The sequence below is a fragment of the Trichomycterus rosablanca genome, chromosome 19, assembly GCF_030014385.1.
Source record: "Trichomycterus rosablanca isolate fTriRos1 chromosome 19, fTriRos1.hap1, whole genome shotgun sequence".
Taxonomy (NCBI): domain Eukaryota; kingdom Metazoa; phylum Chordata; class Actinopteri; order Siluriformes; family Trichomycteridae; genus Trichomycterus; species Trichomycterus rosablanca.
The window spans coordinates 25,007,801-25,021,658 of NC_086006.1; the positions used below are offsets into that span (position 1 = coordinate 25,007,801).

General features: G+C 43.9%; 1 protein-coding gene across 8 annotated transcripts in view; it reads left to right on the forward strand.

Moving 5' to 3' along the window:
* LOC134333277 (utrophin-like) overlaps nucleotides 1-13,858 on the forward strand; it is a 200,784-nt gene that overhangs the window by 153,498 nt on the left and 33,428 nt on the right. For all 8 annotated transcript variants that reach the window (XM_063015178.1, XM_063015182.1, XM_063015177.1 and 5 more), the window contains 5 exons: nucleotides 4,557-4,618; nucleotides 5,379-5,453; nucleotides 7,735-7,936; nucleotides 8,630-8,715; nucleotides 10,520-10,677. In XM_063015178.1, the coding sequence (XP_062871248.1) occupies nucleotides 4,557-4,618; nucleotides 5,379-5,453; nucleotides 7,735-7,936; nucleotides 8,630-8,715; nucleotides 10,520-10,677 (583 nt within the window). The remainder of the gene's footprint in view (nucleotides 1-4,556; nucleotides 4,619-5,378; nucleotides 5,454-7,734; nucleotides 7,937-8,629; nucleotides 8,716-10,519; nucleotides 10,678-13,858) is intronic.

Below are 13,858 nucleotides of genomic sequence, written 5' to 3' on the forward strand. Positions count from 1 at the left end.
TCCACCTCCTGCATGTTTCTGAGAGAAGGTGGAAACCAGAGTACCTACAGTGAATACCTGGAGGAACCTCACAGGAGCATGATGTGAACCCAAAAAGCAACTAGAGACAATAATTTATCTTTGATCTGTGTCCCCGGGGCTGTGATGCACCTCCGTTACCTGCTGTTCCGCCCACGGTACTCAACAAAACGAATGAGAGTTTAGAAAAGACAAAAACATCGTGTCATCCGTTTTGAGGAAATAGTGCCGATGCTATTTTCTGCATCATCAAGCAAACTGTCACAATCCCCCTACAACCACCTCCACCTTTTTCTCCACTAAGCACTTGCGCATCATGCGTCCTTTCTTCGTCGGAGGCCCGAATTACAAAGCCTGTCAAACACAGAGCAGAAATAGTCATTTCACTCCCATTCGCTGTCAGCTCGATGTCCCCGATAGTGGAGAATGAGCGAGAACCCACCGAGAGACGATCCTGCTTATCACCGGGAGCCACCGTCCTGACAGCCTCGCTCTCAACATGATGAGTTTGATGTGCCTCTCTGCTTTAATTCTCTCTCTCCGTCTCTTTTATTCTCTCCCTCGGCCTTATTTTGTTTCTCCTCGTGGTCGTTATACGTTTTGTTCGCCGTGATGGAGTCATCAGGGATCGTTTTTCTGCACAAAATTCTTTAAATTTCCTCGGATTTGTTGATGTTTTCCAGGGTGTAGCACAATTCAGAGATCTTGATATACACCGATCAGCCATAACATTAAAACCACCTCCTTGTTTCTACTCTCACTGTCCATTTTATCAGCTCCACTTACCATATAGAAGCACTTTGTAGTTCTACAATTACTGACTGTAGTCCATCTGTTTCTCTGCATGCTTTGTCCTGTGACCTTTGATGAAGGTCTAGAAGATGACCAACTGAAACAGCAGCAATAGATGAGCGATCGTCTCTGACTTTACATCTACAAGGTGGATCAACTAGGTAGGAGTGTCTAATAGAGTGGACAGTGAGTGGACATGGTATTTAAAAACTCCAGCAGCACTGCTGTGTCTGATCCACTCATACCAGCACAACACACACTAACACACCACCACCATGTCAGTGTCACTGCAGTGCTGAGAATGATCCACCACCTAAGTAATACCTGCTCTGTGGTGGTCCTGTGGGGGTCCTGACCATTGAAGAACAGGGTGAAAGCAGGTAAAAACAGTATGCAGAGAAACAGATGAACTACAGTCAGTAATTGTAGAACTACAAAGTGCTTCTATATGGTAAGTGGAGCTGATAAAATGGACAGTGTGTGTAGAAACAAGGAGGTGGTTTTAATGTTATGGCTGATCGGTGTATGTTTATTGAGGTTCGGATCAGGAGCTAGATCATGTAAAGTGTACATTTATTTTATACTAAACAATACACATCTATTCAATCAGTGTGGATGCTAGATGGACACTTTCTTAATGCTTCATGTTGCTACACCATCCAATTCATACGGTAGCGACGCCAATTGTATTTATAGGGTGTATATAGGGCCAAGTGCAGTGTTTCCATGTGTTATCCTCATTTTTGAAATATGCTTATTTAAAGAGTGAATAAGGACGTTTAAATGCCAGAGTTTTTCCCAAAAGCTAGTAGAGGTGAGGTGCTCTTATTACTCTAAACTTTTGCCCAGAGTTCAACACAACCTCAGAGTCTAAACATCAGCAATTATGAGAGAGAGAGAGCGAGAGCTAAAAAAAAAATGTATAAGTGCCCTATAGGTTACAAGTTTTTGAATCTAATAAGCTCAAGCTCAGCACACTCATCCGCTGAATAATTCATTTTTTGAAAACGAATGTGGAGGTGTTAGTAAGCAGAAAAAAAACTCTGGTTCTACCCTATTTTTAAACACTTTACATGCCTGCATTGAAAAATACTATGTGTTCGACTTTCCTGAAAAGCAAAATCCAACTTCCAGACCAGATTCTGATCAGGCTTACTGGTGTCTTTACTACAACTCTGTTCAGGTACAGAGAAATCTGATCATTGGATCCCGGCCAGCACATGCAGTGCCCCACTCACACTTGTGTATAAATATAGAACCAAGCACCAGGTGCAAAAAAAAGGTGGTCTTATTGTATTTATAGGGTGTATATAGGGCCAAGTGCAAACAGTTTTATTGTATTTATAGGGTGTATATAGGGCCAAGTACAAAAAGTCTTATTGTATTTGACGTGACCAGTCTAATGTAAGGCCATCTAACCTCAACACAATGGGTCCATCTGAAAACCTAGTGATCTCTCTACATGGACGTCTAGATGCTGCCACACCATCCAGTTTATATGGTAGCAACACCCATTGCTTGGGTCCAAATTTTAGAACTAAACCACGTCCTCTTGACTCCAGCGTTATCCTAGAAAAACAACCCTGTGCTGTAAGAAACCAGGCATTGTGTTGTACTCACAATCAGTACACATGCAGCACACCCAGGGCCACACCCATATTATGAATCCTTCTTTTTGGCTGCTCCCGTTAGGTGGCACCACGTCGGATCATTCGGCGCATTTGATTTGGCACAGTTTCTATGCTGGATGCCCTTCCTGGTGCAACTCTCCTATTTATCCAGGCTTGGGATTGACCCACCTTTTCAAGGATCCCGTTTATGTAACGCCTTCCATTTGAACCCCCAGAATTCTTACCTTTCCAAGCAGATATACATCCGACATACCTGTCCGAATTCCACGATTAAAGTTCCACCTCAGTCTCAACATCCTTTGGATCCTCTACATTGATCCAAATTTCTAAAATAAATTGGACATTGGCTCATCCCATCATTTGGTGTTACTCAGGGTCCAGTCTGTGTGCTGTCCATCATCCACTGCCCTTCGATAGAAAAGCTTTCTGCTAGATAAAGTCTAATAGATAATAGTCTTGCGCCCTGCAATTTATTTTTGGCTTAGTAGTTGTTAGATTCAATTTTCTTTTTCTGCTGATTTTCTATTTCCACCTGTGCTGCACTGTACCTTTGACATTCTAGAACATTCTGTACTGCACACAGTCATGAAAGTTTTACTAGAAACTTTTTGCAGCCCAGTTGTTTATGTACTATGTTTTGTCTGCTGAAGCCATTATTTTTGTTTTGTCTGCATCTGTTGCAGAATGAAACCATGTCCTACATTTTACTTAATATATACTGTGTGCTTATATGAACATTTAGGCTTAACACACTTATATCTGGTAAGGGGGGGACACATACTGACTAAATGTCCTAAATAATTACAGGAATGATCTAAGACTTTGAGAAAGATTGTTAACCAAACCAAAATGGGAACGGTTCTTAATCTTTTGACCAAAGTTGGCCTAAAGGGCACATCTGAAGACCAAACTGTTAGAACAGTGCTTGACAAGGACTACAGCAGGGTTGTCCAAACTACCCCCGTGGTATTTTAGAAATAAAATTAGGGTTTTATTAAACATTTCTAGTTTGAACTCTAGGTGTTGCTATCACATAAAACTAATCTAAAACACCCTCGGTCCTCTTTTCCTTTAAACACAATGATTTAGCAAGTAAATTACACAGTGACTGCAGAAGATTTGAAGCGAGTTGAGGAAATCAGTATTTTATAGTCGTTTTATAATAGTTCAGAGGACGATGTGTACGTTTCATTTGGAAAAAGTATAACAATCTTCCCATTAGGATTATAAACTTGTGAGTGAAATAATTAGTCACTTAATTTAATAAAGGAAGTTTGGGCATCCAGGTGACGCAGCGGGATATTCCTCTAGCACACCAGCACCGAGATTCAGAACACCCGGTTCACAGTGTCTGCAGCAGACAATAATTGGCCACCGTGTCTGCTGGGTGGGATGATCGGATTAAGTCGGTGGGGTCTTCAAACGCTGTGTAAGGACCCTGGTTGGCAGATAGAGAGGCATCTGTGCAGAAAGCAGGGGTTAAAAGAAGGGGTCTGCTAGGACTGCACATGGGTCGGAGGAGGCGTGAGCAGCAATATACTCTCCTCGAATGCAATCTGGGATCCCCCAGCAGCAGAAGACAGATTGACTACACTAAATTGGGAGAAAAAGGGAGGAAATGCAGAAATAAAATAGAAAAAAAGAACGTTTTATTGTTAGTAATCAGGAAGGCCTGTAATATTTTAATTGTTTTGTGGCTCGTGTTTGCATATTTTTACTTTATCTGGCCCCCAACAAGAGAAGTTTGGACACCCCTGGACAACTAATTAAAAAACAAATAAGAACATTTAGATCCTCCAAGGACAGACAACGTACTGTGTCGCTTCCTTCAGACTTTCTTGCACCAGAACTGAACCACAGCAGTAGTTGGAACTTAGTAATCGACTGTGAACCTCACAGTAGCTCCCAGAATTCACCAATCAGAACTGTTCTGTAAAGTGCCGTCATTCAAAGAGCCTTCAGTAGGGACCACAGTTGCTTTCTTCTTTTATTTTGCTGCTGTTTGACAGCTTTGTTTGTGATCTCAAGCTCATTCTGTGCAAGATGTATTCACTTAGTCAATCACATGCATATACTGACCGCCCCCTGTCCGTGTCCGTCCTGTTTCTCTTTCAGCCATCAGACGCAGACGACGTGCTGGGATCATCCCAAAATGACGGAGCTCTATCATTCCCTTTGTGAGTCTCTTCTATTCGTTCTGTTCACGCTGTTCACACACACAAGTGTCGCCTTTCTCAGACTTGCAAGTTCTGCTGAATAAACACGTCCTCCAGGTGGACAGTTGACGGCTAATTAGCGGCCTGTCTACACCAGCGTGTTCACAACTACATACAGAAGCTCTCACTTCCTGTACACACACAGCATAGGAAATGAGAGCTACAGTAATTAGTGCAAATGCTGCATGCTGGTAGGATCACGTCCGTCCTGGAGCACTCAGTCGTCCACTCGGGCTAATCCACTTCTTTAAACTAAATAAGGTCACATTTACCCCTCTTGATCCAGTAACTCGTTTGTCTGGAGTTACCTGTTCATTAGTTATATCCACTATATGGCCAAAAGTATTTGAACCCCTGACTATCTCATTACAAAAACATTGTACATTTACATTTTTGACATTTAGCAGACACTTTTATCCAAAGCAACTTACAGTACTGTATTATTTAAGCAATTAAAGGTTAAGGGCCCAACAGTGGCAATCTGTCAGTGGTGGGGCTTGAACCAGCAACCTTCTGATTACTAGTACAGTACCCCTCGGAGCAAGACCTTTGTATTATCACAATTGTAGGTCGCTTTGGATCAAAGCTTTTACCAAATACTGTAAATGTAGGAACTCCGGTTACTGACAGGTGAACACAGATTTCCAGCAGTAACATGTACGTGTGCACCGACCTGCTGCTATTTTTACACGCCTGACTGATTTTCTCTGTCTGTGTTTAGCCGATCTGAACCACGTGAGATTCTCGGCGTACAGAACTGCCATGAAGATTCGCCGGCTACAGAAAGCTCTCTGTTGTGAGTCTGTGTGTGTGCTGAGGGAATCTGTGTGAATGAAATGTCTGTTTTGTTGGAGCTACAAGGATAACGTTGCTAACAAATAATAGAAGTCTATCTCACCCAAGATCTGGTAAGACAGACTTCTATTATTGAGATGTCAAGTTCTCTGGTTTGAATCTCGGCCGTGCTATCGACCGGACGGGTGCCCACACATACACGATTGGCTGTGTCTGAGGGAGGAAAAAGGTCAAATGGGTTTCTCATTACTGAAGCCTTGGCTGATAGCACCACCTGACACTCCACACCCATTGGAGGAAGTTAAAATTACGGAATTGGATATGAGTAAATTGGGGTGTAGCTTTATGAGGGAATAGAATAAATTAGACTTTATTGTTCATACAGATTTGTTATACAGATAAACGTGTACAGCAATACAGCAATTACATAATTTTTCCCACATATCCCAGCCTGTTTTTAAGCTGGCGGAGAAACTGTCCACTGTACTACTGAAGAATACGGTCTCAGGTATGGTCTCAGACACAGCCGTACTGTGTTTTTAACATCAGAACCCTTGTGTGACTCTTTATAAGAATTGGAAGCAGTTTAAAACCTGATGATGTACATAGTGTGGCTCTATGTACACGATACGGCTCTGTTAGTAAACCCAACACTGGTAGGTGATAAGAAGCGGCTCGCGACTGGGCCATGTTAGAGAGGGCGTGTGCTTGTCCATGACGCTCCATGACTAGAACGAGTTACAGTAATAAATTATAAGTGACTGCATTTGAAGAAGGGGGTGGGGGTCCAAAAGATATCATTGGAACCTGGGCTGCTCAGGTAGTACAGCAGTTTACAGTATTATACTCTTGCCCACCTCTGCCGAGACCTGGGTTTGAATCCTTGCAGTGCTGCTGCCCAGCTCGAGCACTCGAGTACTGGCTCGTGTTCTACAAGATCACAAGAGCAATAGGGAACTGGAAATGACTAATTTGGAAAGGTTTCTGCTCATAACATTGTGGGAAATAAATAAAAAACAGTGACAGACTCCCAACATGTCATGTTTGATTGACTGTTTCTCTGAAAAGCGAACAAAGTCTGTTTTGTTCCTTTCAGGCCTGAATTGTGTGTGTTTGGGATTGGTGGTTTCTGATTAGAGCTGCTTCACTGCCTTTGCTTTCAGTGCAGCCCAATTATCTGGGAGGCACAATTACAGTCATATAGAGCGTTCAGTCACTGTGTGAGTGGGAAATGAAAGTGCAGTGTTCAGTTCGCCAGCACTCGCTACCCGTCTTCACCTCTCAATCACCTTAAATACTTACGAAAACGACAATGTATAGCAATGTCAAAAACTATACCAAGCCAAAACAGAAACAAGCATCAATTTCTTTAAAAAATTGGTCTAAAAGAACTAATCTAAAGAAACAACATACTAAAATAATGCTTAACAAGGAATATAGACTGATAAAAATTACCTACCCTTCCTACTGTAATATAACCATTGTGTAAACACGGTGTAAAACGTCTAAATAAATAAATGAATAAATAATGTACTGTTCATGCTGTTCTTCAATGGTCAGGACTCTCCCAGGACCACCACAGAGCAGGTATTATTTGGGTGATGGATCATTCTCAGCACTGCAGTGACACTGACATGGTGCTGGTGTGTTAGTGTGTGTTGTGCTGGTATGAGTGGATCAGACACAGCAGCACTGCTCACTGCTGGACTGAGAATAGTCCACCAACCAAAAATATCCAGCCAACAGCGCCCCGTGGGCAGCGTACTGTGACCACTGATGAAGGTCTAGAAGATGACCGACTCAAACAGCAGCAATAGATGAGCGATCGTCTCTGACTTTACATCTACAGGGTGGACCGACTAGGTAGGAGTGTCTAATAGAGTGGACAGTGAGTGGACACGGTATTTAAAAACTCCAGCAGCGCTGCTGTGTCTGATCCACTCACACCAGCTCAACACACACTAACACACCACCACCATGTCAGTGTCACTGCAGTGCTGAGAATCATCCACCACCTAAATAATACCTGCTCTGTGGTGGTCCTGTGGGGGTCCTGACCATTGAAGAACAGCTTTAAAGGAGGCTAACAAAGCATGTAGAGAAACAGATGGACTACAGTCAGTAATTGTAGAACTACAAAGTGCTTCTATATGGTAAATGGAGCTGATAAAATGGACAGTAAGTGTAGAAACAAGGAGGTGGTTTTATTTGTAATGGCTGACAAGTGTATACACATATAGATAGATATATAGAATGCACTCTGTCCTCTCTTTCTCTTGCAGTGGACCTATTGGACCTGTCGGTAGCTCAGTCCATGTTCCAGCAGCACAAGCTGAACGTCAACTCGGCTCAGCTCTCCGTCCCCGAAATCATCAACTGTCTCACGTCCGTGTACGACGACCTGGAGCAGGAGCACAAAGACCTGGTGAACGTGCCGCTCTGCGTCGACATGTGTCTCAACTGGCTGCTTAACGTCTACGATACGTACGTCGTCATGTACACGCTTAATACAGTTGTTCCTGTACATCCAGTAAAGTTCAAACAGGCAACAAATACATTCAAAAACCTACTTGTTTACGTATTTTTATATATTATTAGCATGTTCTACCTTATGTTTAGTTCCCTTATTCCAGTTCCTCTGCTGCTTTTGCCACCCCTATGATGTTGAAGGGGTGGGTGCTTTTCTGCGGCCATCCTTATCCATGTCAGATTGCCAGCCACTTCTTTACCCCAGCCAGTGGTGGATTTTAAACTGTACAGCAAAACAGGAGTCACTGTAGCAAAGGAAGTTAGGAGGAACCCTATCACAACCCCCCCCTCCCAACTCGGTGCGGTGGGCTGGCATGTTAGAGTGCCATGCCTCTCAAGCTGCTGAAAATATTAACAGGGTTTTTAGGGGACGGTGAAAAAAAGCATTTTCTTCTCCAAACTTTATTAGTGTCTCTGTAGGGGCTCCTCATAAATGCCATCACACACAGGGTCTGTCTGTAAACCTAGTGAGCTGCCTACTGCCTACCTTGTCAGATTTCCTCGGATCTGAAGATGTGGTTGTGTATACAGTAGTTGGTTTGGCTGTTTTGGTACAGTTGCCCCTCTGTAGATGTTGATGCCGTGCTGCCTTTTGAACGTCCGCTCACGTGGGCATTGTTCACTCATGTACAAGTCTCAATTGTTTAGGGGTCGCAGTGGGAAGATCCGGGTTCTGTCCATGAAGATCGGCCTGCTTTCACTGTGTAAAGGACACCTGGAGGAGAAGTACAAATGTAAGTCTGTCCTTTCTTACTCTCGACATATTCTACACACACGTTGTATGCTCAAAAGTATTGGGTCACCCCTTCTAATTATTTAATTCATGTCTTTTAGCTACAGCAATTGCCAGCAGGTGTAATAAATCAATTATATAAAGGAAATTATGTCCCTGTACTTTGCTGTACAGTTTAGGGAAGGTCCTTTTGTGTTTCAGCATGAATGTCCCCCTGTGCACAAATCAAGCTCTGTAAAGATAGAAAGAAATCTCAGTTTAAATAAAGTAAAGAAGCTCCAGTGTCCTGCACTCAGCCTTACTAAACAGCTTTGGAATGAACTGGAACATCAACTGAGGCTTCTTGACCAAATCGTGTCTGTGTAGATGCCCGGCCAGCCGATAGCACCTCTGAGATTTGAACCCGGACCTCTGCGGTTGTCGGCTGGTATAATAGCAGCGTCGCCTGCACGTCTTTGTAGTGTAGGAGGAAACCGGAGCTCCCGGAGGAAACCCATGCAGACACGGGGAGAACATGCAAACTCCACACAGAACCCAGGCCACTCCACCTGGGAATCAAACCCAGGACTTTCTTGCTGTAAGGCAACAGTGCTACCCCCCCCCTTCCCCCCGTGACTTTAAAGCTCTGACTGTTATATATTCCTGCCACCACACACACCGTTTGATGCGCGATCTCCCTGATTAGCATCAACAAAAGACCGTAATTCCCATAATGCCCTGCCGCCTCACTGATTATTCTTTGCTATTCTAGTGAGGCGATGAATCATCAAAGCCCCTTAAACTTCGAACCCCTGCCTCTCGCTGTAAAATCCCAACCGCATATGTTCAATATGCTAATGACCCCGCGCTTTAAAAAACCCGAATCCCACAGCTCAGCGTGGCGCTAATCAAACGCTGTGAAAGAGTTCTGACACGGGCACTGACGCTGCGTGTTGATCATCCAGCAGCGGAAGAGAACGCGCCGATGTGATGATGTACGAGACTTTGTACTTAATACACACTGGCGTTTCGGTCATATTGCATCACTGCCTAAACATGCCAGAGTTGGCACTGGTGGGGCAAGCTACACTATATGGGCAGTAACATGTGAACACCTGACCATCCCAATATTGCGGTAACGTCCATATAGCGTATATGTTGGCAGTGGTAGTTTAGGTACTGGACTAGTAATCAAAAGGTTGCCAGTTTAAGCCCCACCACTGCTGAATTGCCACTGTTGGGCCCCTGAGCAAGGCCCTTAACCCTCAGTTATTTGAATTATATTCAGTAATATGCTATGTGACTGGAGTTTGTTACCATATTTGTCCGCTCAGCCACCTGGGCACTGATTATTGATTTGTATTGATTATGCTGATTAGATTTTGCAGCTCTTCTTCAGTCTCATTACTTTCCTCTGATTAGAGTCATTACAGAACGTTTTCTAATCGGATTGATCGTATTACACACGCATCATTAGGCAGCTGGTGAACACATTTGTTTATAGATGGTTCTGGGCGGCTGTTGTGAGTAAAAATAAGCAGCGTTTTGGTTAAATGCTATTAAAACAAACATATAGATCGTTTTGGAACTGCACCCTTGTGGCAGGCCTGAGATCTTCTCGTCGTCAGGGATTTGTTGTTGTTGCTGCTACGTGCTTTGTAAGACGAGCATCAGTCTTCTATAAAAAGTGTCTGGTGAGACGAGGGCGTCGGATCTGATGGATGGAAATATGCGCGCCCACACAAAAAATGATGGATTAGATTCATTTGGCAAGTATCGGACACGAGGGTTTCATTTTCCAAAGCTGTGTGTGTGTGTGTGTGTAGGCTTGTTTAACCAGGTCTCATCACCGGGGGATACGTGCGATCAGAGGCAGTTGGGACTCCTGCTGCATGATGCAATCCAGATCCCAAGGCAGCTCGGAGAGGTGGCAGCATTCGGTGGCAGCAACATTGAACCCAGTGTTAGAAGCTGCTTCCAGCATGTAGGTCTTACACACACACACACACACACACACACACACACACACACACACACACACACACACTTACACACACATGTGATAATCAAAAAATTATGACCAAGGGTGCTCGGGTGGCGCATTGGTAAAATAAGCTACCACACCAGTGTCCACTCACTGTCCACTCCGTAGACACTAGACACACCTACCTAGTTGGTCCACCTTGTAGATGTAAACCTTAATCAGTGGTCACAGGACGCTGCCCACGGGGCGCTGTTGGCTGGGTATTTTTGGTTGGTGGACTATTCTCAGTCCAGCAGTGACAGTGAGGTGTTTAAAAACTCCAGCAGCGCTGCTGTGTCTGATCCACTCATACCAGCACAACACACACTAACACACCACCACCATGTCAGTGTCACTGCAGTGCTGGGAATGATCCACCACCTAAATAATACCTGCTCTGTGGTGGTCCTGGGGGGGACCTGACCATTGAAGAACAGCATGAAAGGGGGCTAACAAAGCATACAGAGAAACAGATGGACTACAGTCAGTAATTGTAGAACTACAAAGTGCTTCTATATGGAAAGTGGAGCTGATAAAATGGACAGGGAGTGTAGAAACAAGGAGGTGGTTTTAATGTTCATGCACAGGATTAGCACAGGACTGGAATGTGAATTGAGGTTTTCTTGACTGGCATCAGTGCCCAGCCATACAAATGCTCACACAAAAAATACATTTAAAGTGCCCAGGTGGTGCAGTGGGATATTCCGCTTGCACACCAGCGCCGAGATTCTGAACTCCTCGGTTAGAAACTTGGTGTTGCCACCGGTCGGCTGGGCGCCACCTAGCGGGCATAATTGGCAGTGCCTGAAGGGAGGGATGACCGGACTATGTGGGCTGGGTCTTCAAATGCTGTGTAAGGACCCTGATTGGCGGATAAAGGCGCCTGTGCAGAAGTGCATGGAAAAGGGCTCCATTAAGGGCTGCGCACGGGTCATCGGAGGCGTAAGCAGCAATATACCCACCTCGACTGCAAAAATCGGGGATCCCCCAGCAGCGGAAGACAAATTGACTACACTAAATTGGGAGAAAATGGGATGACTCAATATCATTCTTTTTACTTTCATCGTCCGCACACTCGTTTCAGCCGTTTCAGAGTGGACGGAGAGATTTATTACAGTGCTGCTGATGTGACGGGGATTTCTGATGGATTTTCTGAAAGGAAAAATAGCCGGGTCCGTGCGGACAGGATGTAATTCCCGTATGTCTAACCGGCTCATTTTACCTGGCCGGCCATTCTCTCTGCCTCTTGTTGGCAGTAATTCACCAGCTCTTATTGAAATGAACATCTTGTGCAGCCACTTTGCCGCGCTGCCTCCCTGCTAGTTTGAATGCAGGACTTACGAAAGCAGAACCGCCGACAGAAAGAGGGAAAACACTCTGACTTGAGTAGATAAGAAACAATAAAGATCGTCTCGGTCTGACGGATAGACGGCGAGAGGGAAACGAGAACAGATATGAAGACGTGAATAAAAAAACGAAAATCCAGACTGACCCTGTGATGGATCACCCGTGTCCTCGCTGACCGGACATCCATAAAATACACCGATCACGTTCTTTTACTGCCTGGCTAACATTTCTCAGTCTGATCTTCCACCCAACATCAATTTTGTTACCAGCACAGCCACACATCTATTTGGACCTGAACTATATGCACAAAAGTATTGAAACACACTTATAATTGATTTAATTGATTGATTGAATATTTGATTGATCCCTGAACAGAAATTGCATGTGTATATATGCATATGTATATATATATTTATATTTATAATATAGGAATATATGAGCATATAACCATGGACAGAAACCTAAAGAGGTAACCCTAAAAGGTGCAGTTTATAGACGTTATGTGTGCAATTGTGCGCTGTACAAATAAAACAGTACCATGTGTAAATAATGTAAGGAAAGTATATGCTTCCAATAGTTTAGGGAAGACCCTTTTACTGTTCCAGCATGACTTGTCTTGCTCCCCGGACTCTGACATCCCCAAATAATACATACAACCACTACTCTTACATTCAGCGACTGTGTTAAAGCACACCGGTCAGGCATAACATTATGACCACTGACAGGTGAAGTGAATAACACTGATTATCTCTTCATCACGGCACCTGTTAGTGGGGGGGATATATTAGGCAGCAAGTGAACATTTTATCCTCAAAGTTGATGTTAGAAGCAGGAAAAATGTGCGAGCGTGAGAATCTGAGCGAGTTTGACGAGGGCCAAATTGTGATGGCTAGACGACTGGGTCAGAGCATCTCCAAAACTGCAGCTCTTGTGGCGTGTTCCCGGTCTGCAGTGGTCAGTATCTAGGAAGGAACAGTGGTAAACCGGCGACAGGCTCATTGATGCACGTGTGGTTCGATCCAACAGACGAGCTACTGTAGCTCAGATTGCTGAAGAAGTTAATGTTGGTTCTGATAGAAAGGTGTCAGAATACACAGTGCAGCACAGTTTGCTGTGTAAGGGGCTGCAAAAGGGGGACCAACACAATATTAGGAAGGTGGTCATAATGTTATGCCTGATCGGTGTATATCAGCTGCTAAGTAAACCCTACACTGTTGCTTATGTATAAATATATATTATTAAAATATATTCTTTTCTGTGTACTGACCAACAACACTTGTCTTTTGGTCCCGTTCTCCTATTTACGTAGGTCAGGAAATGTGCTTTGTATAGTGGATTGTGTGCATTTGGTTTCATTGCACCTTGGTCCTGAAGGAATGTTGTTTCATTTCAGTGTGTACTTGAATATAGCTGTAATGACAGCAAAGCCTCTTGAAACTTGAATCAAAGCAGCTCTGAAAAAGACATGAAGACACGATCGATGTAAAGAGCACTGACCTCGGCCCCACTGAACAGCTTTGGAATGAACTGGAACATCAATAGAGGCTTTCTTGACTGACATGAGTGCCCAGCCACACAAATGATAGTCATCTTTTGACTGAATGGACACAAATTCCCACAGACATACACGTCTTTCATGTCTTTTAAGAAGCCTTCTCAGAGGAGTGTCTGTTGTTCTAGCTGATGGGATGTCCAACAAGCTCATGGTCAGGTGTCCAAATACTTTTGGGATTCATCTCAGGGCCATTTGTGCTCTCTTAGACTCCCAACAATACATGACTAAAAGTTTTGTAAA